Here is a 23939-nt window from a genome sequence, read left to right as displayed (position 1 = left end):
ATGCAGGGCTCAAACCCACGACCCTGAGATCAGGACAGCTGTTGAAACCAAGAATTGGACGCACAAGCTACTGTGCCACCCAGGCGCCCCTAGGACATGCATTTTTAATTCAAAAGAATCCAGCTGCCTTATGCAGAATTTTATATGGATTGTGATGTCAGTGGTTTAACATGCTCATGTAAAGCTCTAAAGTTGTGTTTGTTCAATACACACTACGTTTTTTATGATTATGCTCAGTTAGCCAACACATAATACATCATTAGTTTTTGATGTAGTTTTCAACAATTCATTAGTGTATTACATTTTTTGAAGATTTTATTCATTTATTTTATAAAGAGAGTACAAGAAAGAGCAAGGGGAGGACCAGAAGGAGAGGAAAAGGGAGGAGGAAAGAATCTCAAGCAGATTCTGGGCTGAGCAGAATCCTTCACAGGGCTTAATCCCAGGACCATGAGATCATGACCTGAGATGAAACCAAGAGTTGGATGCTTAACTGACTGTGCAGCCCAGGTGCCCCAACAATACATATGTTCATTAAGCATGTAAAACATGGCTAGTCTAAATAGAGATACACTGCAAATGTAAAAAAATGTGGAATTTAGGGACGCCTGGGTGGCTCAGTTGGTTAAACGACTGCCTTCGGCTCAGGTCATGATCCCAGCGTCCTGGGGTCGAGTCCCACATCGGGCTCCTTGCTCAACAGGGAGCCTGCTTCTCCCTCTGCCTCTGCCTGCCATTCTGTCTGCCTGTGCTCGCTCTCTCTCCCTCTCTCTCTGACAAATAAATAAAATCTTAAAAAAAAAAAGTGGAATTTCAAGGACTCACTTTAAAAAAAAAAAACAAACAAAATATCTCATTAATTTTATTAAATTGATTACACATTAAAATTATACTCTTTTGGATATCTTGGGTTGAATAAAATATATTATTAAAATCAATCTTCCTTTTTCTTTTTCCTTTTTAAGTGCAGCTCCTAGAAAACATAAAATTAAATATGTGACTTGCATTATATTTCTGTTGGATGGTGCTAACCTACAGCTTACCCTTACACATCTAGCCATTTTTAGGAATAGATACATTCTAATTCAGACATACAGCTAATGTAATAGGCATGGTATGGAACCAGACATTCAGACACCAGTTTTCCAGAGAAATAGCTTTAGACTGTATACTCAATAAAAGGCACTGTGTTAGATTACACTGTGCTAGCATGCCTGGGTGGCTCAGTTGGTTAAGCGCTTGCCATTGGCTCAGGTCATGATTTCAGGATACTGGGATCCAGCCCTGCATCAGGCTCTCTGCTTAGCAGAGAACCTTCTTCCCCTTCTCCCTCTGCTGCAGACACCCCAATGATACATATGTTATTGAGCATGTAAAACATGGCTAGTCTAAATAGACTAGCCCCTGCTTGTGCACTCCTTCCCATCAAATAAAAAAATACAATCTTAAAGAAAATAAAAAGGATGGACATTGGGGAGGGTATGTGCTATGGTGAGTGCTGTGAAGTGTGTAAACCTGGCGATTCACAGACCTGTACCCCTGGGGCTAATGATACATTATATGTTTATTAAAAAAATTTAAAAAATTATTAAAAAAAATAAAATAAAAAGGATTACACTGTGCTAGAGTAGGAGTTGTCCTATTCATGATAGAGATTTTGCCAAGGAAGGAGTAGCTGTAGTCCTATTTCCTTGAGACTGGAACTGATGCAATCAATTATGAAAGGTATTACTTTTGAATATGTACATACATGTGATCCCTGGGCACAGAAGGAATAAGTCTAAGCATTCTTTTTTTTTTTTTTTAAGATTTTATTTATTTATCAGAGAGAGAGAGGGAGAGAGAGCGAGCACAGGCAGACAGAATGGCAGGCAGAGGCAGAGGGAGAAGCAGGCTCCCTGCTGAGCAAGGAGCCCGATGTAGGACTTGATCCCAGGACGCTGGGATCATGACCTGAGCCGAAGGCAGCTGCTTAACCAACTGAGCCACTCAGGTGTCCCAAGTCTAAGCATTCTTAAGGCAAGAGTTATACTTGGTTAGACACTTTTTTTGTAGGTAAATAATTACATGTAGGAAAAGAAAGCTACAATATCTGTTTCCTCAAAATTCATTATGTCCAAATTCCATGCTGAAAGGTATTTAAAAATGATTGGGAAATAATGTCAGAAAAGCATCTCAGTCAAGGATAGAAGTATTCTAATACATCTATTATCTATTGCTGCATAAAAGTATTGCTATAAATTTAGTGGCTTAAAACAAGACACATTTATTATCTTTGTTTTGTGAGGTTAATATTAGAATACAGCTTAACTGGGTCCTCTGCAAGATGCAATCAAGGTATTTTCACCCAAGATTAGACTGAGGGATCTACTTCTAGACTTATGTGGTTGTTGGCAGCATCTAGTTCCTTTCAGAATGTCAGACTAAGATCTTCAGTTTCTTGCTAGCTGCTGGCTAAAAGCTGCCCTCCATTTCTAACTCTGTGATTTTCTCCCTAAGGAAGCTCACAACACAGCAGCTTGCAAGAAAATTCTTCAGTAAGATGCTATAACCTTAGTAAGTAATCACACCCATGTGACCAAGTACATCCCATCACCGTTACTGTGTTCTACCTGTTGGAAGCCAAGCCACAGATACCACCCATACTCAAGGGAAGGGGATTATGCAGAGCAGAATACCAGGAGGTAGAGATCATAGGGCCTCCTTACCATCTGCCCTATGCAATAGGGAACTGGCTTAGAGATAAAAACTAGGAAGAGGTTATCACAGTGGTGCCCAAAGGATGTCAAGACCATTTCAGTTAGTATGTTTCAAATGATCTGGAAGAGAGGAGAAATAATTTCATTTATTTCCAATGAAAATAATTTTCCAGATAGTGCATGTCACTGAGAACAAGTAAAGAAAGAGTGGTAAATGGAATCACAAGCAGCAACAGTAGCAGCATCACTGGCAGGCAGTCTGTGGACTTATATCTGAGAACCAAGGCACAGAAGCAATAATTGGAACAGTCTTGGTAGAGTCTCAGAGCAAGACAAGGTGGCTCCCTTCATGAGTGTCAGGTAATGCTGCCCAGAGAAGTTAGCAACAGTGGAGGAAAACATGCTGGGCAGACCCACAGCAGAGAAAAGTAGGTGCATGGTGAAGTTTCTCAGAAATTTAAAAAAACTTTCCAATGAAAGGCCAGACAAGATAGACTCTGTGACTGCTTTAAAAGAGACAGAAATAGGAGCACCTGGGTGGCTCAGTTGATTAAGCATCAGACTCATGATTTCAGCTCAGGTCATGATCTTGGGATTGTGAGATCAAGCCCCATACTGGACTCCATGTAGGGCCTGAAGCCTGCTTACAATTCTCTCTCTGCCCTCCCCCCACTGCTCATGCACATTCTCTCTCAGAAAAAAAATTAAAAATTGATAAAAGAGACAGAAAGATAAAAAGATTTGTATTTGACTCAATAAGACAGGGGTATTTGATATGTACAAAGTTGACTAGGCCATAGTCTGTGGCTCTCAAAGCTCAGAAAAGATAACCAATTGGTTAGTTTCTTGCTGATTGATTACAGACTCACTTCTTTTTTTTAGATTTTATTTATTTATTTGAGGGACAGAGAGACAGAACAAGTGGAGAAGGGGCAGAGGGAGAAGCAGGCTCCCTCCTGAGCAGAGAGCCCGATGTGGGGCTCAAGCCCAGGATTCTGGGATCATGATCTGACCTGAAGGCAGACACTTAACCGATGGAGCCACCCAGGTGCCCTTAGACTCACTTTTCTTTTTAAATTAACATATATAATGTATTATTTGCCCCAGGGGTACAGGTCTGTGAATCCTCAGGTTTAAAGCACTCACGGCACTCACTATATCACATTTCACAGCACTCACTATATCACATACCCTCCCCACTGTATAACCCAGGCACCCTAGACTCACTTTAATACTGCAATTCTCATAAACTAAACTCTACTGTGTTTTGGTATCTACCCTCATTTGTTTTCAACAAATATTTGTTGAGCAGTTTTTGTGCTAGAAAATGCTCTAGGGACTTGGAATACAATGTGAAAAAACAAACAGGTAAGGTCTCTACCGTCGGAGAGTTTATAATAGTGGGAAAGGTGGACATTGGATGAATAATTACATAAATAACCATATAGTTATTTTTAGTGACTGTTATAAAGAACAAGAATAGAGCATTTTGAGAAAAGTATAACAGGGGAATCCAATCTCGCCTGTAGGATCAGGATTAAAAGAAAAGTGACATTCAAGCTGAGATCTGACAAAGCGTTTCCCCACCAAGAGGTGGTGAAAAAACAAGGAAGCAGAGGAAACATTAAGAAGGTCCTGAGATGGAAAGGAGTTTGAGGGGTATGGAAGGAGGAAGGAGGTCTCTATAGCTGGGGGCATGGTGAACAAGGGCTCAAAATGACTGACAATTACATAGGCCCTGGAAAATCGTGTTAAGGATTTTAAAATTTTATCTTAAGGGCAATGAGAAGCCACTTAAAGATTTTAAGCAGAGAAATGACTACTATGGTAACCCCTCTACCCAATTCTTATATAAAATCCTAACCCTCAAAGGTGATGGTTATTAGGAGGTGGGGACTTTGGGAGATGATTAGGTCATGAGCCCTCCTGAATAGGATTAGTACCTGTAGAAAAGAGATTCCAGAGAGATCCTTACCCCTTCAACCCTGTGAGGGCACAGTGAGAAGGTGCAGACTATGAACTAGGAAGAAGACCTTTACCAGAAGGCCTTGATCTTGGACTTTGAGGCCTCCAGAGCTGTGAGCAATAATTTCTGTTGTTTATAAGCTAACCAGTCTGAGGCATTTTGTTACAGAGCAAGGGCAGGCCAAGACAAGTAACATACTGTGATTTCTCATCAAACTGTCACTCTCGTAGCTGTTGAGGATTGGATTGGAGAAGAGGCGAGTGTGAATAAGGAATAGCCAGTGAAGATTTTCACAATCATCCAGAGAGACACTTGTTGGCTTGGACTAGGGCAATGACCATGAAGATGGAGAGAGGTGGACAAATTCAACAATTATTTTGAAAGTAGAAAGGTCACTGATTGAATGTGAAGTACCCTTCACAAAGAGGTGGGATTTCCAAGCACGACAACCAAGTTTCTAGCATGAGCAACTGGATAGGTAGAGTTACCATTTACTGATAAAAGGAACAACTAAATGGGAATAAATTTGTGGAGAAGTTCAAGAGGCTTCAGTTAAAAGATGCAAGATGCTCCTTTCTTTTGCCTGTGGTGGTGGTGGTAATATTTTTTGTTTGTTTATTTGTTTGTTTTCTTTAAATTCAAGTTTGTTAGCATATCATGTATTATTGACTTCAGGGTAGAATTTAGTGGTTCATCAGTTGCATAAAACACCCAGTGCTCATTATATCAAATGCTCTCCTTAATGCCCATCAGCCCATTACGCCAATTTTGGGTACTGATTAGGTAACAATTGAAATACATGGTTTTTGCTTTTCAATACAAAATATGACTTAACATTTAGGAGGTAGAGTACATCTGCTACAGAAATAGACCATGATGTTACAGAGAAATCCTTGGACTTTTTCTACCATTTATTTCTGAATGGAAATACAAATGACACTCTTTAGTTTGGCAATGTTCTCCATAATCAACTCTGGCAAGTTAGTACTAAGCAAATGAAGTATGCCTAGTTACCCTTACTGAAGCAATAGCTACCCAAAAGGTAAAACCTTTCAAACTAGGACGAAAGAATTCTTTCAGAGTTCATAGAACACAAATTAAAATCATGAATGACCAAACATTGCTCCTTTAAATATAATGGAAGACTATTTCTGAGCTCTTGTCCAATTATCTGAGGATAGCAAGTATCTATTTCTCTAAAATAAAATAAATTAAGCTTATTCTGCCAACATTATTATTATGTTTCACTGTGATACCTATGGTGGGTGACCATATTTTGAATCTATCTTCTGTATTAACATTTTATAAAACTGATTCATTCAAGTATGTTTTGCTTTTCCGTGAGAGGGTTGGCCTCTCGAGCCAAACATTGTGAGGGTACTAGAAGTTGCACTATGTCAAGGTGCCTCTGTGGCTGTCTGTTAAGTGTCTGCCTTCAGCTCAGGTCCTGATCCCAGCATCCTGGGATCTAGCATCTGGGCTACCTGCTCACTGGGAAGTCTGCTTCTCTCACTTCCTCTGCCCCTCCCCCTGCTTGTGCTCTCTCTCTCTCTCTTGCTTTCTCTTGGATAAATAAATATAAATAAATAAAATCATAAAAAAAAAGAAAAGAAATTTAAAATACTTAAAAAAAAAAAAAAAGAAATGGCACTAGGTGTTATCCAACTTTGAGCCATGGTAGATATTCATGTTTGCTGGATAAAGAAAGGAATGTTTATAGTATGGATTGTAAAACATAGTTAAGAATAACAATGGCTGTAAAAATGCAGAAATATGACAAGTGAATTCAGTATAGATAAGTGTTAAGAGAAATGCACTGGAAGAAAATAATTCAAATCACACTAACAAAATATTGGGTTCTGGGCTACCAAAATACAACAACAACAACAAAACAAAAAAAACTAGAACAAATACAACTTTTTTTCACAGAAAATATCTATTCTATGTTCGCTCTAGGATTGTAGCTTAATGCAAGGAACTGTAAAGGGAGACTATATCCAATATAACTTAGAAATGTTGTTTTCAGATATCAAAAACAAGCAGATATTGACCATGAAAAGATAAGAAATTTCTTTTTTTTAAAAGATTTTATTTATTTATTTATTTGACAGATAGAGTTCATAAGTAGGTAGAGAAGCAGGCAGAGAGAGGAAGAAGCAGGCTCCCCGCTGAGCAGAGAGCCCAATGCTGGTCTTGATCCCAGGCCCCTGGTATCATGACCTGACCTGAAGGCAGAGGCTTTAACCCACTGAGCCACCCAGGTGCCCCAAGATAAGGAATTTCTTTTCTTTTTTTTTTTTAAGATTTTATTTATTTATTTGACAGAGAGATAAAGAGCACAAGTAGGCAGAGCAGCAGGCAGAGGGAGAGGGAGAAGCAGGCTTTCTACTGAGCAGGGAGCCCAATGTGGAACTCAATCCCATGACCCTGGGATCATGACCTGAGCCGAAGGCAGCCACTTAACCGACTGAGCCACCCAGGTGCCCCGATAAGGAATTTCTTATGTGAAAAAAATATATATAAAAAAATCAATGAATGAGGGGCACCTGGGTGGCTCAGTGGGTTAAGCCGCTGTCTTCGGCTCAGGTCATGATCTCAGGATCCTGGGATGGAGTCCTGAGTCGGGCTCTCTGCCCGGCAGGGAGCCTGCTTCCCTCTCTCTCTCTGCCTGCCTCTCTGCCTACTTGTGATCTCTGTCTGTCAAATAAATGAATAAAATCTTAAAAAAAAAAAATCAATGAATGAAAAGATAAACATTTACAATTAGACTTACACAAATAGAAACGAATTTATCTTTAATACACCTATCATTTTGAAACTCCTATCAAAGATAACAATTAAACAGTCATTCATAACAGTGAGGGTTGGGGAATATTCCATAAACCATAACTTCAAACCATAAACCAACTTTCATAACCATTATTTCATTTTAATGAAATTGCTTTAAATCTCTGATGCCTGTCCCACTTATCATTTTTTCCCATAGTTTGGTTTCTTTATCATAGTTAAATTGTAACCTGAATGGTACCTAGCAATGATCCATAATAGAGCATTCTAATTTTTATTGTGCAACAATTTGTAAACCATGGATCATGTCCACTTTAAATGTAAGCAACACCAGTGATGACTCTCAGGAAACGAGTGCTGTGTGGCTCTTTCCTACAGTGCTAAGATTTATAGCCCAACATGTTTTTGTTTTGTTTTTAAGTCTTTGAAAGACTAAGATTGAGTTGCAAAAGGATTAATGCACCACCTGCTCGTCAACCTTAGTTTCAGAAACTGTTGTCTTATTTAGAGGGAAACTTAGTTTGGGGAGATCTGGGAGGAAGATTTATTTTTTACTTGATAACTCCCTACTGTTTAATTTTCTTTATGTATTTTTACCATGTGCGTTATTTATTACATTACAATAACCACAAACCACATAAAGAAAACATAAAACACAGCAACAATTTAAAAAAGTACATAAGTAGGGGTTTTTTGTATCTGCCTTGGAGATAGTGCTTTCCCCAAAGGTCCATAGAACTTGCCTATATTCCTTTTTTTTTTTTTTAAGATCTTATTTATTTATTTAAGAGAGAGTGCCCACAAGAGAGCAAGCTTTAGCAGGGAGAAGGGCGGAGGGAGAGGGAGACAAGTAGACTCCCCATTGAACCAGTAGCCCAGACAAGGGGCACTGTTCCATCCCAGGATTGATCTTGGGATCACGACCTGAGCTGAATGCAAACACTTAACCAACTGAGCCACCCAGGAGCCCCCTAATATTCTTACTATAAAATTCTCTAGGGCGCCTGGGTGGCTCAGTGGGTTAAGCCGCTGCCTTCGGCTCAGGTCATGATCTCAGAGTCCTGGGATCGAGTCCCGCATCGGGCTCTCTGCTCAGCAGGGAGCCTGCTTCCCTCTCTCTCTCTCTCTGTCTGCCTCTCCATCTACTTGTGATTTCTCTGTCAAATAAATAAATAAAATCTTAAAAAAAAAAAAATTCTCTATTGTGTTCTGTAAAAACAAAGCCGAATGTCTACATAGTCAATAAGAACAAGTTAATTTTCTGTATTCCCAGGGTCATGGTATCAAGAATAAATCGGACTCTTCAACATTCAAATCTCATTTTAATTAGATATTTTGATCACACCCCAAGAAACTTTTTTTAAAGCTGCTAATGAGAAATAAACTGGGCTAAGTCAAATTGAGTTTAATTGTCTCATTTCTTAGCCTCCAAGGTCCAATGAATGTGCCATGAACAGTGAAAATGCTTTTTTTTTTTTTTTTTTTTTTTAGAAAAAGAGCAGAGAGCTGGACAAGTATTAGAGGGATTCAGCCACTAGGTGAGAAAGAATTGGCTGTGTTTAGGCTCTGAGGTTAAGGTGCTAGGAAACAAAGCAGGCACAACTCACCTGGAGTCCAGCGTCCAAATTTGACCCAGAAATGAAACCCAGATAAATTGACTAATGTTATCTGTACTCATGTGTGGCTCAATTGTACCGGTAAATTAACTTATTTTGAATAGTGGGCAAAGAGATCTAGTTCACCTTCATTCCTTTCTTGGTGAGGAAGACCCGCTCAGGGATCCAAAGACTGGCTCTGAAATTGTTCTGGAGAAGTCCATATCAGAGTCTCTTATCTCTACATTCATCAAAATCCAGTAAAAGCATTTTCTTTGCCCTTCAGTTCTATGTTGGTTCAGAGAAATGGAGCCAGTTATGGGGAACTTAAAAACAGCTTGCTGACAAAGCCATTGGTTTTCCTTTAAGACTTTTCAACATGCATTTAACTTGATGTTTTGTGTAACAAAATTCAGGGGTTGGAAAACTTCCCAGGATCATCTACACTAGAATACATAACCTCTGCACATAGTCCAGATATCTCTCCAATTCCCCTTAATATTTCATATTTGTGGTTTTCAGTTAGGATAGGATGGGCTTGACCTGTGTACTCTTAGTTTGGAAAATATCCCACGGTGATTTGAATATAGTAGGTCTGCACCTGCCCACCCCTGGTGTACACTTGATACACACACACACACACACACACACACACACCTGGGTCTATATCATTATGTCAGATTTTACTCTATTCCATTATAGTGCCTTCTCACAGTAGACAAGTCATCCACCAACTGAATGGATTTTATCAAGCTTATTTTTCTTGGGTTATATTAGGAAAACAAGGGTGTGTGGCTCAGTTGGTTAAGCATCTGCCTGCAGCTCAGGTCATGATCTTGGAGTCCAGGGATCGAGCCGCACAGTGAGCTCTCCACTCAGCTGTGAGTCTACATCTCCCTCTCTGATTTCTCTGGTTCTCAGTTTCTCTCAAATAAATAAATAAAAATCTTAAAAACAAAACTATTATGTTAGGAAAACAGTAGTCATATTCTTAAAATTGCATATGGTCTCCTACCCTGAGAACCACTGTTCTAAGTTTTCTATTCAGTTCTTCTGCTAACAGCATCATTGTCCTAAAGATATTCCTCACACCTTTATGATGGCAAAATTCCAATTCATAATGATGTAATATGACATTACAGAAGATTGCTCAAATACATTTTGAGTGAGTTTATACATAAGTATAATGTCTCCATAATATATTATGGAATTTGCCACCATTTATTGATTGATATTGCCACGACTTTTATGATTCTGGCTTCCAAAAAACTGACTCACTTTTCACAAAATTGCATTTGGCATAGGAAGGCACCACTTGTCTTTGGATGGCAATGACAGGGCCTAAGATTAAAATGATAATAAAACAAAATGTTCATATTTTATTTAAAATAAGCATCTTTACTAAAATTACTCCACACTTATTATTTTAAAATATTTTAAGGCCACTTTTAAAAGTAAAGAGATTTAGGACCTTTATTAATAAACCCAGAGGCAGCTGCCCCAGGAGTTCTGTGCTGGGTCCAGAGTGCAGAAGCCTTGTAGCCAGGCTCTTGAGGAGGCCCACCTGAACTCTGCTTCTTTAATTTTGAATTCTTTCTTGAAGTTTCTTACTTCCTTTATGAATTCTAATTTATTTTGGTCTTTCATTTCTTATATTATTTTCTTCATGCATTTTAACCTCATTTTGAACTAATATAGTGCTTTGGACCTGCTTTCTCAAACATGTCTTTCGGGTATGCCTTTATTGTCTGTATGGATGTCATTATACATCTTATTCTTTATTCTTATAACTTCAAATGCCATCAGACCTTGATTTCTTTCTACTGCTCATTTTTATGTGAATTTAAGTTTCTTGAACTTGAAGAAGGAAGGCTGGTATAGATAGTATTTATAACTGCAGTTGTTAAAAATAGGGCAGTTTGCTTTTCGAGGTTTCCCGAGTAGTTCCCTCTCCCATATTGGTCTGGACCTTCTCTTTCCTTCTTTGCTGTTCCCATCCTGCTGAATTTTCATTGTGTGCCCAGCCATTTTTCTTCACCGTGAGACCCTAGCCTCCAGATGAAACAAATGCATCAGTGTTGAGAGTTTGTGGCTTTAAACCACCCTAGTCCCTATAGGCCTTCCCTTGAGATCCTCAGTGTTATAGCCACCCACTAGCTGTGTGACCTTGGACAAACTGCTAGCCTCTGCTTCCCTATTTGAAAAATGGAAAAAGTAATAGCCTAAGGAGTTTTCATTCAAGGTGGTTAGAATACCATTTGACTAGCAGTGATAACTTTTTGAATGTTTAATAAATAAAATACCCATCTGCACCTTCTTTATGAACTCACCTTTAAGTTGTAGAAGCTCTCAGGTCAATTGATGGCAACTATCCAAAATCCTTGGTGCCTCAGGAAGTCTGTTCATGTGATAACCATAGTTAAGGCTTTGATTTACTCAGTCAACATACCTCACATTATTTTGGTTTTAATAAAAAAAAAAAAATCAAAAGAAAAAAAAGCTGCTTAGTGTCTTCTTACTGAGAACAAAGATGTCCTTGTCTCCAGAGGTTAGTCATTTCTCATTATATCTACTTCACTTTTGTTGCTCCCTAGACTCTCTAGGAACTAAGAGGTCATTTTATGTGTATATAATCAAATAGGACTTCTCAATACCTGGTACTATTAACAAATGTGTGGCAATCTTTTTAGAAAGGCCCTAAGACTTTCCTTAAAAACCTAGGGCATTGGGACACCTGGGTGGCTCAGTGGGTTAAGCCTCTGCCTTTGGCTCGGGTCATGATCTCAGGATCCTGGAATAAAGCCCCACATCAGGCTCTCTGCTCAGTTGGGAGCCTGCTTTCCCCCCTTTCTCTGCTTGCCTCTCTGCCTACTTGTGATCTCTCTCTCTCTGTCAAATGAATAAATAAAATCTTTAAAAAGAAAAAAAACCAAAAACAAAAACCTAGGGCATTAATGAAAGCATTTTGAAATTTTCATTTTTTCTAGTTAATGATTTACTGCTGCAGATTTCTATTATTTATCATCAGTATCCTACCTCTTTAACTTTTGGATCTTATTTTTCCTTTTTTAGCAACTTTACTTTAAAACATGTAAATACAAAACAACAAAAACAACAATTAACCAACCAGGTTTTTGAAATTCAGGTTGCCGAAAAGTATTTTTTTTCCCATCAGCCTAGTATTTACGAAAAAAGTATGTATGGTTAGGGACTCATGACAACTAAATGTAATGTGTGATCTTGGTATGAATCCTGAACCAGAAAAAATTTTTTCTTTTTCTATAAAAAAACTATTGGGAAAATTAATGAAATTTAAATAATGTGTACAAATATCAATTTTGAATTAATTTTCCTGATTTAGATAAATACACTGTGATTCTATAAGAGAATGAACCTAGAACATTTCGGGTAAAGAGTCATCATCATGCATGTAACTTATTTTAAGAGTTCAGAGAAAGAGCAAGATGTCAAAGCAAATGTGGTAAAATGTTAACATTTGGGGAATCTGGGTGAAGGGTATATGAAAATTCTGTGTATTGGTGTCTCACAGCTTCAGCAAAAATCTGAAATGGTTTCAACATTTAAAAAATGTTTTAAAAGTTTGGGAGGTTAAGAGCAGAAAAATAGCAAGGTCAATGTCCTGAGGGTTTATTTGAGCACTTACAACATCCTTTTTACACATGTTAATGTTACACATAGAACACAAAACCCTTATTTTGAAAGAAAACATGGGAACTTAGACTGCCTCAAATAATTTGCTCAGGAGACCTCTACAAAATCTCTCTCTCTCCCTAAAGGTACTCACTTTATGTTTGATGTTTGGTTCAATAAACTCCCATTCCATATTAGCAGAATCAATGATATCCCAGTGATCTAATAACTCAGGTTAATGCCATTAGAAATACCAGCAATATCAGATCAACAGAGGTGAAAGTGAGTTATTATGCTAGCATGGGGAGCAACAATGCAGGGTAACCATGGTGCCTATAACCTGTTGGTGGGATTTAGATTGATATAACCTAGTGTAATCTTTTGAGGAACAGTCGGGTTGTATGTGTCACATTTTAAATGTCCATACCCTTTGACTCAGCAATTCTACTTTTAGAAATTTATCCTAGGGAAATAGTGGGGCAAGTGAACAAAGATGTATGCTGAAAGATGTTCACTATCACAGCAAAGAATAGAAGACATACATGTCCATCAGTAGGTAGTTAAATTATGGTTTATCCATACAAGAGAGTATTCTTCAGTATATCCTTAATATATTAAATGAGAAAGCAAAACTAGTATATATAATATGATCCTATAATATTTACATTACTTATTTACATTTGAAATAGTATTTTATAGCCTTTTTTTTTTTTTTTTTTTTAGATTGAAGGAATACATGCTAAAAAGAGTTGTGGGTAGGGAGGTATTTAGGAGAATATACACTGCATTATCCAGCGCAGACTATATAATTTGCAAGGCTCAGTAGAAAATGAAAATGTGGAACCCCTTGTAAAAAATCACAACTTTCAAGATAGTGACAACTGAGCATTAAACCAAATGTGGGGCCCTTCTCAGTGCAGGGCCCTGTGAGACTATAAGCTGCATGCCCTGGAAGCTGACTCTGGCTATACACTCTGCTTTATACTTAGGTATATGCTACACTGGACCATACATTACAGGGTACGATATCACTAAGACACACACTACACTAGTGGTAACATACGAACAGGTGGTTAGAGATATATGTGTTATCTCTGCCCCACCCTACTCCTGTTATTTTGGGTATTATAGTAAGAGCAGTACTTTGTGATAAGGACAGTCCAAAGCGTGTTTAAATTATTCCTAAAAGAAGCTAGCACATTAAGGGTGCTGAGATTAACAATTTGCTGATGTACCTTTGGAACTCTTTGCATGCCACAAGAGTGCCTCCAAGAGGACTAGCAGAGATTCAATGAGACAAAGATGTGCAGCACTCAAAAAGATTTCTGTGGCAAATTTTAATTACTTTTAATGAGGTTTATGATAATGACTATCAGGACAGACAAATGATGGGTAATTTTTCCATCTTTTCGTATGACAAGTAGAAATAAAAGAAAAAAACAAGAACAAAAACTATAAAGGAATTTCCTATTTCTAGAAATTAAATAGGTCTCCTAGGCCACCCATACATGAATGTTTTTCTACTGTTCTAAATAGTTCTGTGATATCCTTGAATTAACTGAATAATATTACTCGTTATTTGTTGACTTGATCTGTCTACAAGTTAAATGCTTCCTCTGATGCTTCTATTTATAAATAGAACTAAAAACCTGGGAGGTCTAATTTGGGATCAGTATGGTAGCTTATGTTCTGCCATGTAGAACATCAGGGTTTGATTAGGCAGATCTTAGGGTTGAAGCCAAAAGGCAAGAAAACAAGACATTTTAATACCTAGTGGGCTCTAAATAAGGTGGGTTAACACCTACCGGGCTCTGATTTTCATTAGTTATAAAGACAAAAACTTTTAACAGGGCCTAATGATGTTGGTTTAAGTATTAAATGAAAGGACAAATGTTTCCAGGATTCAACCAAATGGGAAGGGTGAGAAAAACATTAAAAGATTTGTTGTTAAATACTTTTCTGCAGTCCATCATAAGGTAATCAGTGGTCAAAGTCTAAAATACTCAAGGAGCTACAGACCTTTGACTTCACAGGCATCGGGAGAATCTGCTGAAGCTATTTGAGTTCTCCAAGAGACTTCAGGGTTTTGTATAAGATAGTGACAGAACTGTAAATAGAAAGCTGATGAATTCTATGAGGTATTGTGAATTTCAGGACTAACTTCTGGACTTAAAATAAGTCTTCTATCTTGTATAGTTTTATAGTTCATCTTCCTGAATTATAGGTGTATACGTGGGTACCATATGCCACATATAATCTCTACTCAGTAATAAATAAAAATAACTAATAAATACATCGGAGTCCTCCTCATATGTGATAATCCAAGGTACTTGCCTCTTTTATGGCATCAGTTCTGTCTACTCAAGTTATTAAAATCATTCACATTCATGAGGATTTTCATCAGTCTGACTAGCACTACTATTCTCTCAAAATTCAAAACAGGGGTGGTGGGGTTATGGACATTGGGGAGGTATGTGCTATAGTGAGTGCTGTGAAGTGTTTAAATCTGGCGATTCACAGACTTGTACCCCTGAGGCTAATAATACATTATATGTTTATTAAAAAAATTTTTAAAAATTAAAAACAGGACCCAAAACCTAGATGTAATATATTATAGTTGGTAGAAATCTATCATTTTCACAAATGCAAAAAATAGCCCTATTTAATGCCCTTGCCCTTTGTATTCTCCATGGATGCCTATCTGGTTAAACCTTAAGTATCACAATGACTTTTTAAGTAATATTATATATATACTTGTTTAATATGAAGAACTTTGTAACGATATTCTCTGAAGACTGAATGGGCTATGATTCAAGAAATATTGAGCTCCCAGTTAATGAATATGTTGCACATGATGAAACCACAGAAGTCAGAATTCAAGCACAAATGAGGTGGTTGGTGTAGATAACATGTATGCTCTCTTCTAACTCATCATGAACATGAAACACTTCTTACCTTTCTTGAACAAAACAGAGGATGGTAGCAGAGAATAGGGAGAAGGCAAATGAGAGAAATACCATATTCTATTTATTCGATACAAGTTGCCACTCTTTGAACATGGAACCCAGGAGAAAAGAATAAAAAATCAAAAACAATCTTTTCAGTTTAAGAAACTACATATAGGGGCGCCTGGGCGGCTCAGTCAGTTAAGCATCTGCCTTCAGCTCAGGTCATGATCTCAGGGTCCTGGGATGGAGCCCCACGTCAGGCTTCCTGCTCAGCTGGAAGCCTGCTTCTCCCTCTCTCTGTGATTCTCCTCTGGCTTGTGCTCTCTTTCTGTCTCAAGTAAATAAATAAAATCTTAAGAAGGAAAAGAAAGAAAGAAACTACATGTAGATTAGTGCCATTAGGTTTTTTTTTTTTTTTTCTTTTTTTAAAGAAATCCATGCTGAACAGGGAGACTAAACCATGGAGATACTGGGATTTTCTTGTTTGTTGGTATCAGAGATGGTTCCTGGAGATCATTGCAGATGTGGCAGGGGACTCCATTCCGGACTAACTGTGAGGGCATGGCCCTAAGGTGGAAGCTAGTAGAGGGAAACCAGAATGCCTGGCAAATGGGCTGCAATTGAGCAGAAGAAGAACAGTTAAGAGACAAGTTTTGTCTCTTTGGGAAGTGACTCAAGAAGGGAGACACGGGCCTGAGCCTTCAAGGAATGAGGAAAGTCAGCAGCAGAGGATATGAGATTTAACTAACAGCAAGGAACTTGGACTAGACTTCATAGGATCAGTGGAGTCAGTCTTTTAAGAAAAATGTCATCAAGAAAATGGCATTTGAGAAAATTCAAGAGAAAAGCTTGAGAACAGAAAGGAACCCAGGAAAATATTGCATAAATCTATTTAAAAAGTGAAATGAAATTGGCTAAATTCTGTCCTTAAAACATTATTTAGCACATTTTTTTAGTTAAGTCTATAACCAATTTGGGTTTTCAGTCTTCCAGCTGGTTCTAAAGCACCTTAAAGTTTGAGAACCACTGCCTTAGACATTTCAGAACTAGACCTCTTTGGAGCCTGTTTAGGAAAAAAAAAATGTTTTCTGTCCAGTCACAGTACTATTCTCATTTCTGATTACCAATGTGTGGTAGTTTTTTCCTGCCCCAAACGATTCTGTGACACCAGCTGGGTGTCCTACAGATCCCACAGGTTAAGGGTTCAGCCGGACAAGACTCAGCACTGCCCCTGCCCCCGCAACTTCATACATCATCACAAGTTCAGGCTGTCACCTGTACATCTGACCAGCCAGCTATAAATCAGAGATCTATATACCAACCCCACTGGAGTGGGGGTTGATTAATTGCTAGAGCAGCTCACAGAACGGAGGAAAACAGTTTTAAGTATTGGACTACCAGTTTATTATAAAAGGATATAACTTAAGAACAGTCAAATGGAAGAGATGCACAGGGCAAAGTATGGGGAAAGGGGCACAGAGCTTCCATATCTGTCTGGAGCACCTCCACGAGTCCACCAACCCGAAAGCTCTCCCAATCCAACCTTTTTGGGTTTTTATGGAGGCTTCATTAAGTATGCTTGATTGATTAAATCATTGGCCAGTCCCTCTCTCCTCCCCAGAGGTCAGGGGCAGGAGTTGGACTGAAATTTTGAACCCTCTAATCACACAGTTGGTTCCCCTGGCAACCAGGCCCCAGGGTCCTTAGGGACTTTCCAAAAGTCATTGCATTAACATACACTCAGATGTGGTTAAAAGGGGCTTGTTATGAATAACAAAAGACACCCATTTCATTGTGGAGCTGTTTCAGAAGCTGAGAAGGAAAGATACCCCTGTAATTGTTACCATTTAAGAAATTACAAAGGTTTTAGGAGTTATGTGCCAGGAACCATGAAGGAAGACCAAATATATATTTCTTAATATAAACCACAATATCATAGAGGCCCAGGGGAGATCTGTGTTATAGGCCAGAGAGGCAGCATGGTGGTTTTGTCTATTCAGGCTGCTGTAACAAAGTACCACAGACCGGCGCTTATAAACAACAAAAATTTACTTTTTTTAAAAAAGATTTTATTTTCAAGTAATCTCTTCACCACTCAGTGTGGTACTGGAACTCGCAACATCAAGATCAGGAGCCATGTGCTCTTCAAACTGAGCCAGCCAGGTGCCCCCAGAAATTTATTTCTCACAATTCTGCAGGTTGGAAAGCCCAAGATCAAGGCAGTAGCCAATTTGATGAGAACACATTCCCTCATAGACCCCCATCTTCTCACTAACCTCACCTGGCAGAAGGATCTCTGAAGGGCCCCCTTTCTAAGGGTACTAATCCCATTAATGAGGGTTTTACCCTCCTGACCTAATTACTTCCCAAAGGCCCCACCTCCAAACACCATCACATTGAGGATGAGGTTTCAACACATGGATTTTAGGACACAAGCCTGCAGCCCATAGTAATGGTCAACTAGAAACAGTGGGAGTTTAGCAGCTAGTCAGACCTGAAATCAAACTGGGGCTCTAACACTTATTAGTTGCATAGGGTCTTGAGCAAGTTGCTCAGCCTATCTGAACTTTGGGTTCCTTATTTAAAAAGTGGAAGTAATAATGCCTACCTTAAAAAGTTAACCGTGAACTGTGATGTTTATGTGCCTATATGGTAATCAGGAGTGCTGGCTCTGGTGTCCACCCCAGTTCAAATGCCAGGTTTTCTGCTTATTCAGTGACCTTAGACAAGTCACCAATCCTCTCTGTTCTTCAGTTTTCTCACCTGTAGAGTGAGTAATAACATACTTGCCTTATAGTGTTGTTTGGAGGGTTTAATGACTTAATGTATATTAGTTGCTTAGAAGACTGCCTGCTACAAAATTGCACAAGGTTTATAATAGTAGGAATAAATAAAAACATGATAATATCAAATAAAAACATGATAATATCTCATGTACATAAAACACCTAGAATATGGTAGGTACTCAATATAATTACTGTCATTACAAAATCCTTTCTCATAAAGCATAGGGTTATAAGAAGTTCCAGTATATAGGCACCCCCTGATACTTTTATATGGTCTTTACATTCTAATGTCTTCCATCCCCCCTGAATAAGCTCTGTGTATTACAATAATAGCAATTTCCTGGTTTGGATAGTGTACTGCAGTACACTTGTATAAAATGCTACCATTGGAGGTGCCTTAGTGAGGGTTATATAGGGCCTCTTTGTACATTTTAACTCCTATGAATCTGAAATTATTTAGAAATAAAAAGGAAAAAATATATATATATAGGGGGAGCTTACCTGAAGTGAGAAGTATTGGGGCAAGAGGTTGAACCCATACCTTATCCACCCCCAGGTCTTTATTTACCAGCCCCTAGAATCCTAAACATCCTCTTTACCAGCATAAATTACTGGAAACGATGGGAGTCTGAATGGTAAGAGGCCAGGCCAGGCACCAGGTAAGGTATGAACTTGCAGAATGTCTGATGCATGGAATTCTAATGTAAGGAACATTGTAATCCTTATAACTTCAGTACCAAGACAGTTCCTGGTGCATAGAGGTAAAGATAAGAGATGTGCTCTTCCTTATCAAAATTGCAAATCCAGGGACACATGGGTGGCTCAGTGGGTTAAAGCATCTGCCTTCGGCTCAGGTCATGATCCCAGGGTCCTGGGATCGAGCCCCAAATTGGGCTCTCTGCTCAGCAGGGAACCTACTTCCTCCTCTCTCTGCCTGCCTCTCTACCTACTTGTGATCTCTGTCTGTCAAATAAATAAAATCTTTTAAAAAAAAATTGCAAATCCAAATATTTTCCTCATAGAAATACTGTCGCATAATGTGATTAGGCTCTGTGATGTTCATGGAAGTCCTTTATGGATTAAATAAGCCTTTGTAGGCTAACCTGAACACCTATCCACTAATCATGACCGTGTTTCTATGAATATATTTCAAAGAACTAATCTCAAAGCAAACTTCTGAAATACTAGCAATTTGTAAGTCATTATATGTAGTTGCTGCTATTAACACAAAAATGTTAAGAGGAGTGATAGTGATCATTCTAGGCTCACTAATTTCAAGTTTCCAAATGTCTTAATGTCTTAAAGTTCCCACTACCACTCACCTGTAAGTTCCTAAAACTGTTAAGACCAAGAAAACTTTTTTTTTTAAACAAACATTTACTAATACTGGGAAGTTCTGAGGAACTCTCTGTTTTGAGAGAAACTGCTCTAAGTCACATAATCAATCTTCTTGACCATTTGGCTTTTAGATGGCTCCTTCTGTAGTATTTATTTCTAAAAATTAAAAGCATTATTTTAGGCCAAATAAAAAGCAAGTTAGAAAATCTACTAGGCTTTCTGCCAGGTAGCAATACAAATAGATATCAATCAGTCATCAATGATTTGTACCCAAGAATTATAAGTTTTCTCCCATTTAATTAATCAAAACTGAACTTAAAAAAAAAAAAAGAACCCAAAAACTAAGTTAAAGAAAAACTATGTGGCTCATCTCTCTCAATCAAATCAATACCCTCAGGTTGCTTTTTAATTCATCATCTTTTACCATCCAGTCAGAGTAAAGAAGTAGTTTTTTTCCAGAGTTCTCAAGTTGTAAGTCAGAAAAATCCTGGCAATAAAGAGGATAGATGAAGCCCCCATTCCTGACAGCTATGTTTTCCTAAGAAAATAAGGTATATTACCAAAGGTCCAATGTTTTTTCTCTCAAAAAACAAACCAATCCAACTATAAAAAATACAAATCACATTTTTAAAAAAGATTTTATTTATTTATTTGTCAGAGAGACAGAGAGGGATACAGAGGGAGAAAGCATAAGCAGGAGGAGCTGCAGGAAGAGAGAGAAGCAGGCTCCCTGCTGAGCAAGGAGCCCACTGCAGGACTCCATCCTAGGACCCTGGGATCATGACCTGAGCCAAACGCAGATGCTTAACCAACTGAGCCACCCAGGCGTCCCACAAATTAAATTTCAGTTAAGATTTAGCAACAGATAAAATTGCTTCCTGTTTCAGCATATACTACCCAGTTCTGCTCAAGAAATCATACATAATTCTCCAAACAGAAACTGAAACTATAAGATCCATATTATAGATTAAAGAAACACTCCACAGTCTATTAATTTAATGTATGTATCATGAGAATACTCCAAATTGCTTGAGTGAATTATCAATTATAATTCTTTTTGAAATTACATTTGATCAACTAAAACCTGTGTAAACCTTCAAAATCCTTTCACAAATCTCTGCTGCAAAGAAAATTTCTTTATTCCAAAAGTGACCAAGAGGAGAATTTCATGACACATTCATTGAAAGCAAGGATCTCCATAATAATTTTAGACTTCTTATACTAAAGTAAATAAGTCAGGATATGATGTTACCTAACCTTGAATATCCTATTTGAAAATAGGTGTTATATATAGGTTTTATAGTTTGATTATAACTATATTTCATATACACAAAAAAGTCTGTTGAAATGGTATTGATGGCTGCATTTACTTCCTTAGTTCAGCAAGTTCAATTTCTGAAATCTCCTAACTACAGTTAGAGCTACCATATCTTGCCAATTAGGTTGCCAATATGCATTTAGATCTATTACCAACTCCTAGAAGAACTTCTTTACCCTTCTGATAAACTAGGTATGTTCTATCTGGGAAGAACCGAAAGTACAGAACAGACAGTTATAATTTCAAATGAAAAATTTAGGCCAGCAAACATAAGCATTATAATTAAGGATAATTGTTCCACTCTGCAAAGTGTGTCACAACTATTTTTAAACATATAGGGGGGTCTGCCCTGAAGCCTATGTCTGATCTACTTCCTGAACTTTGTCCCTGGACTAAGCATGACACAAAATTAAGAATTCTTAGAAGGGACCCAGTGTAAATTAAAAGCACTAACAACTTGAGATGCCTGGGTGGCTCAGTCCGTTAAGCGGCTGCCTTCTGCTCGGGTCATGAACCCAGTATCCTGGGATGGAGTCCTACATCAGGCTCCTTGCTTCGCAGGAAGCCTGCTTCTCCCTCTGCCTCTGCCTGCCACTCTGCCTGCCTGTGCCTGGGTGCTCTCTCTGACAATAAATAAAATAAAATCTTAACAAATATATATACTTAAAAGCACTAACAACTTAATCCACATTCTTAATCAAAAAGTGATGGCTTGTATTTTAACTTACGGAACATACATTAAAAAAAGCTGATATTCAGGACCTGTGTTTGACAAATAGTCACTGAGGGCATACCATATGCGAAGTACTACTAGGTGCCAAACACATACATGATAGGGAACAAAACAAGTATGTTCCTTGACTTCAGAGAAGTTGCTGTTTAGAGAGGAAGACCTTAGAAAGACATTAAATAATAATAATAAAAGAAAATAAATCATTTTGTGGCATTTCTTGTTTGTACTGCGGCCCTCTCAGTGGGTAACTGTGATCACGCCCTTCTCTTTAGGGGTATTCTGCAGAGAAACTCAAGTTTTTGTTTAATTACCAATCAGCTGTAGCTAGGAGAAATAGACATAGGATGATAGACAATTTGATAAACTTCATCATGAAAGCTATCACGGTATTTATACCAAGAAGTACAAAATATTCGTTTATATATGCATGTCGACAGGATAACTTATATTCATAGGGTGGGAATTCAACCAGTAATTTGTTTTATAGAATTCGGTTCATAACAAAAATCCATAATGGTGGCGCGCACGCACACACACACACACTCCATCTTTTCAACTGAACTTATCCTAAACTTTTTTTGAAAACCTCAGTGCTCCAGTGTGCAATGTTACTTCAATTAAATTATTATTTTGAGAATAGGATCTATAATGAACTTCATTTATATTTTAAGATCTGCAATGAATTTACATTCAGGTTAACCTTCAGTGTGAATTATTTCCAGGTACAGCTTCTGTTCCGCTAGGCGGTTGAAAGTACACTTTTGAAGGTATTCAGATCAGTAAGGAAGTGGGAGGAAAGGGGCGGGCGAGGAGTAAAAGTTCCCGAAAGATAACACCATACCTCGCCAAATTTAAACGCACCCAATATTCCTACACGGCCCCCTTTCCTTACGACCGGAGTTTTTTGCTGCCTACTTCGTTTCCTACATATTTGAAGTGATATTAATTGGTAAATATATTTTTAAACCATTCCTTCCCCCCTTTTTCTGAAATATTTGAACACGTTCCTTCGTAGCTTGTGTCATTTCTGCGTCTAGTAATAATATTCTGATACAATTGTATATCCTTGGGAATTCTTTTTCTTCCTCAACAGTTACAATACCACATTATTATGTCAGGTGCCACAGTCACCGCCTTACAGAAGTTAGTACTTTCTGGCCAAGTAACTTCTTTTAACTTTCTAAAACGAAATACCCAAGAGGCGGTATCCTTACCGGATCGTCCGCGTTTCCCAAGGTCCTACCTGTTGCGGGGACGTGGTCTGAAAGGATGAATCAGATTTGCCTACTGCGTCCTTTCCCTTTTCCACCCACTGTCCCTCTCGCTTTCCGCCGCGACTCCCGAACGCACGTCACCCCAGCCGGTCCAAACTCTATGGCCCTGCCCTCAAACGGCGGGGATCCCCAGCCTGGGAATGGACCTTGGGGAGTGGGGGAAGGGCGTGCCCCGACCGGACTGACCCAACGTGCATCTCCTACTTCCAGTAAAGTCAACGGAGCGCGCAAGCAATGCCCTGAAAGAGAAGGCGCGCCGGAAAACAAAACAAAACAAAAACTTTAACTCCGCTTCAAACCTGGAACACAGAGATCTGGGGCGGCCGGACAACAAGAGCAAACCAACTTGCTCCCAGGTTCTCTCCTTCTCCATCCCCGCCTCTCCTCAAGTGGTACAATTCTCTTTCGCTTCCTCCCGGTAGCTCCGGAGGCACGTGGTCGCTCCCCGCCCTGCCGCCGCCGCGCCCCTCCCAGCCTTCCAGTCCTCCGGCCCTTCCTCCCAACGCTGCTCTCTTCCCCTTTCCGTTTTCTCTTCCGCCCCCGCTCTCCATCGTCCTTTTTGATTGGTGGAGCGCACCGGAGCCTGGTTGGCCAATCGGCGAACTGGGCTTGCGGTGATGGGCGTGGCCGCGGCTCCGGGGCCCTCAGATCGAGGCTGCCTCCCCCTTCTCAGCCGGCAGCACATTCCGCCGCCGTTGCCGCCGCCCGGCCCCGCAGTTGTCTTCGCCGGAGCTGCGGTCGCGGTGGGGTTAGGGCGGGGGGGGCGGGCGGGGAGAGGAGGAGAAGGCCGCGGCGGAGGCAGGTGAGAGGAGGAAGGAAGCGGCGGCCCGGCGGGCATTGCAGC

At 39.1% G+C, this 23939-nt stretch overlaps 1 protein-coding gene across 5 annotated transcripts; it reads right to left on the bottom strand.

Annotated features, from left to right (window-relative positions):
• Positions 1-844: 844 nt before the first annotated feature.
• Positions 845-23933, bottom strand: LOC101693456 (vasodilator-stimulated phosphoprotein-like). 5 transcript variants are annotated; one of them, XM_045088576.1, is made up of 3 exons: positions 23065-23933; positions 11378-11445; positions 845-973 (listed from the first exon to the last, which is right to left on the bottom strand). In XM_045088576.1, exon 1 carries the CDS (start codon positions 23931-23933, stop codon positions 23481-23483), a length of 453 nt encoding a protein of 150 aa, XP_044944511.1. In that variant the 3' UTR covers positions 845-973; positions 11378-11445; positions 23065-23480. The 5 variants fall into 5 exon arrangements, with proteins under 5 accessions (XP_044944511.1, XP_044944513.1, XP_044944512.1 ...); XM_045088578.1 differs by having other exon boundaries at positions 23395-23933; XM_045088577.1 differs by lacking the exons at positions 845-973; positions 11378-11445 and adding exons at positions 17709-17838; positions 18255-18409.
• Between the last annotated feature and the right edge of the window lie 6 nt (positions 23934-23939).

The sequence above is a fragment of the Mustela putorius genome, unplaced genomic scaffold, assembly GCF_011764305.1.
Source record: "Mustela putorius furo isolate JIRA1106 unplaced genomic scaffold, ASM1176430v1.1 tig00003834_pilon_pilon_pilon, whole genome shotgun sequence".
In the NCBI taxonomy this organism is placed as follows: domain Eukaryota; kingdom Metazoa; phylum Chordata; class Mammalia; order Carnivora; family Mustelidae; genus Mustela; species Mustela putorius.
Note: the sequence above shows the minus strand (reverse complement) of the source record. Positions and strands in the feature narration are given on the sequence as shown.

What these genes read in the sequence shown, in the direction of transcription:
- LOC101693456 (XM_045088576.1), bottom strand. Translation starts at nt 23,933, where the DNA reads ATGCCCGCCGGGCCGCCGCTTCCTTCCTCCTCTCACCTGCCTCCGCCG.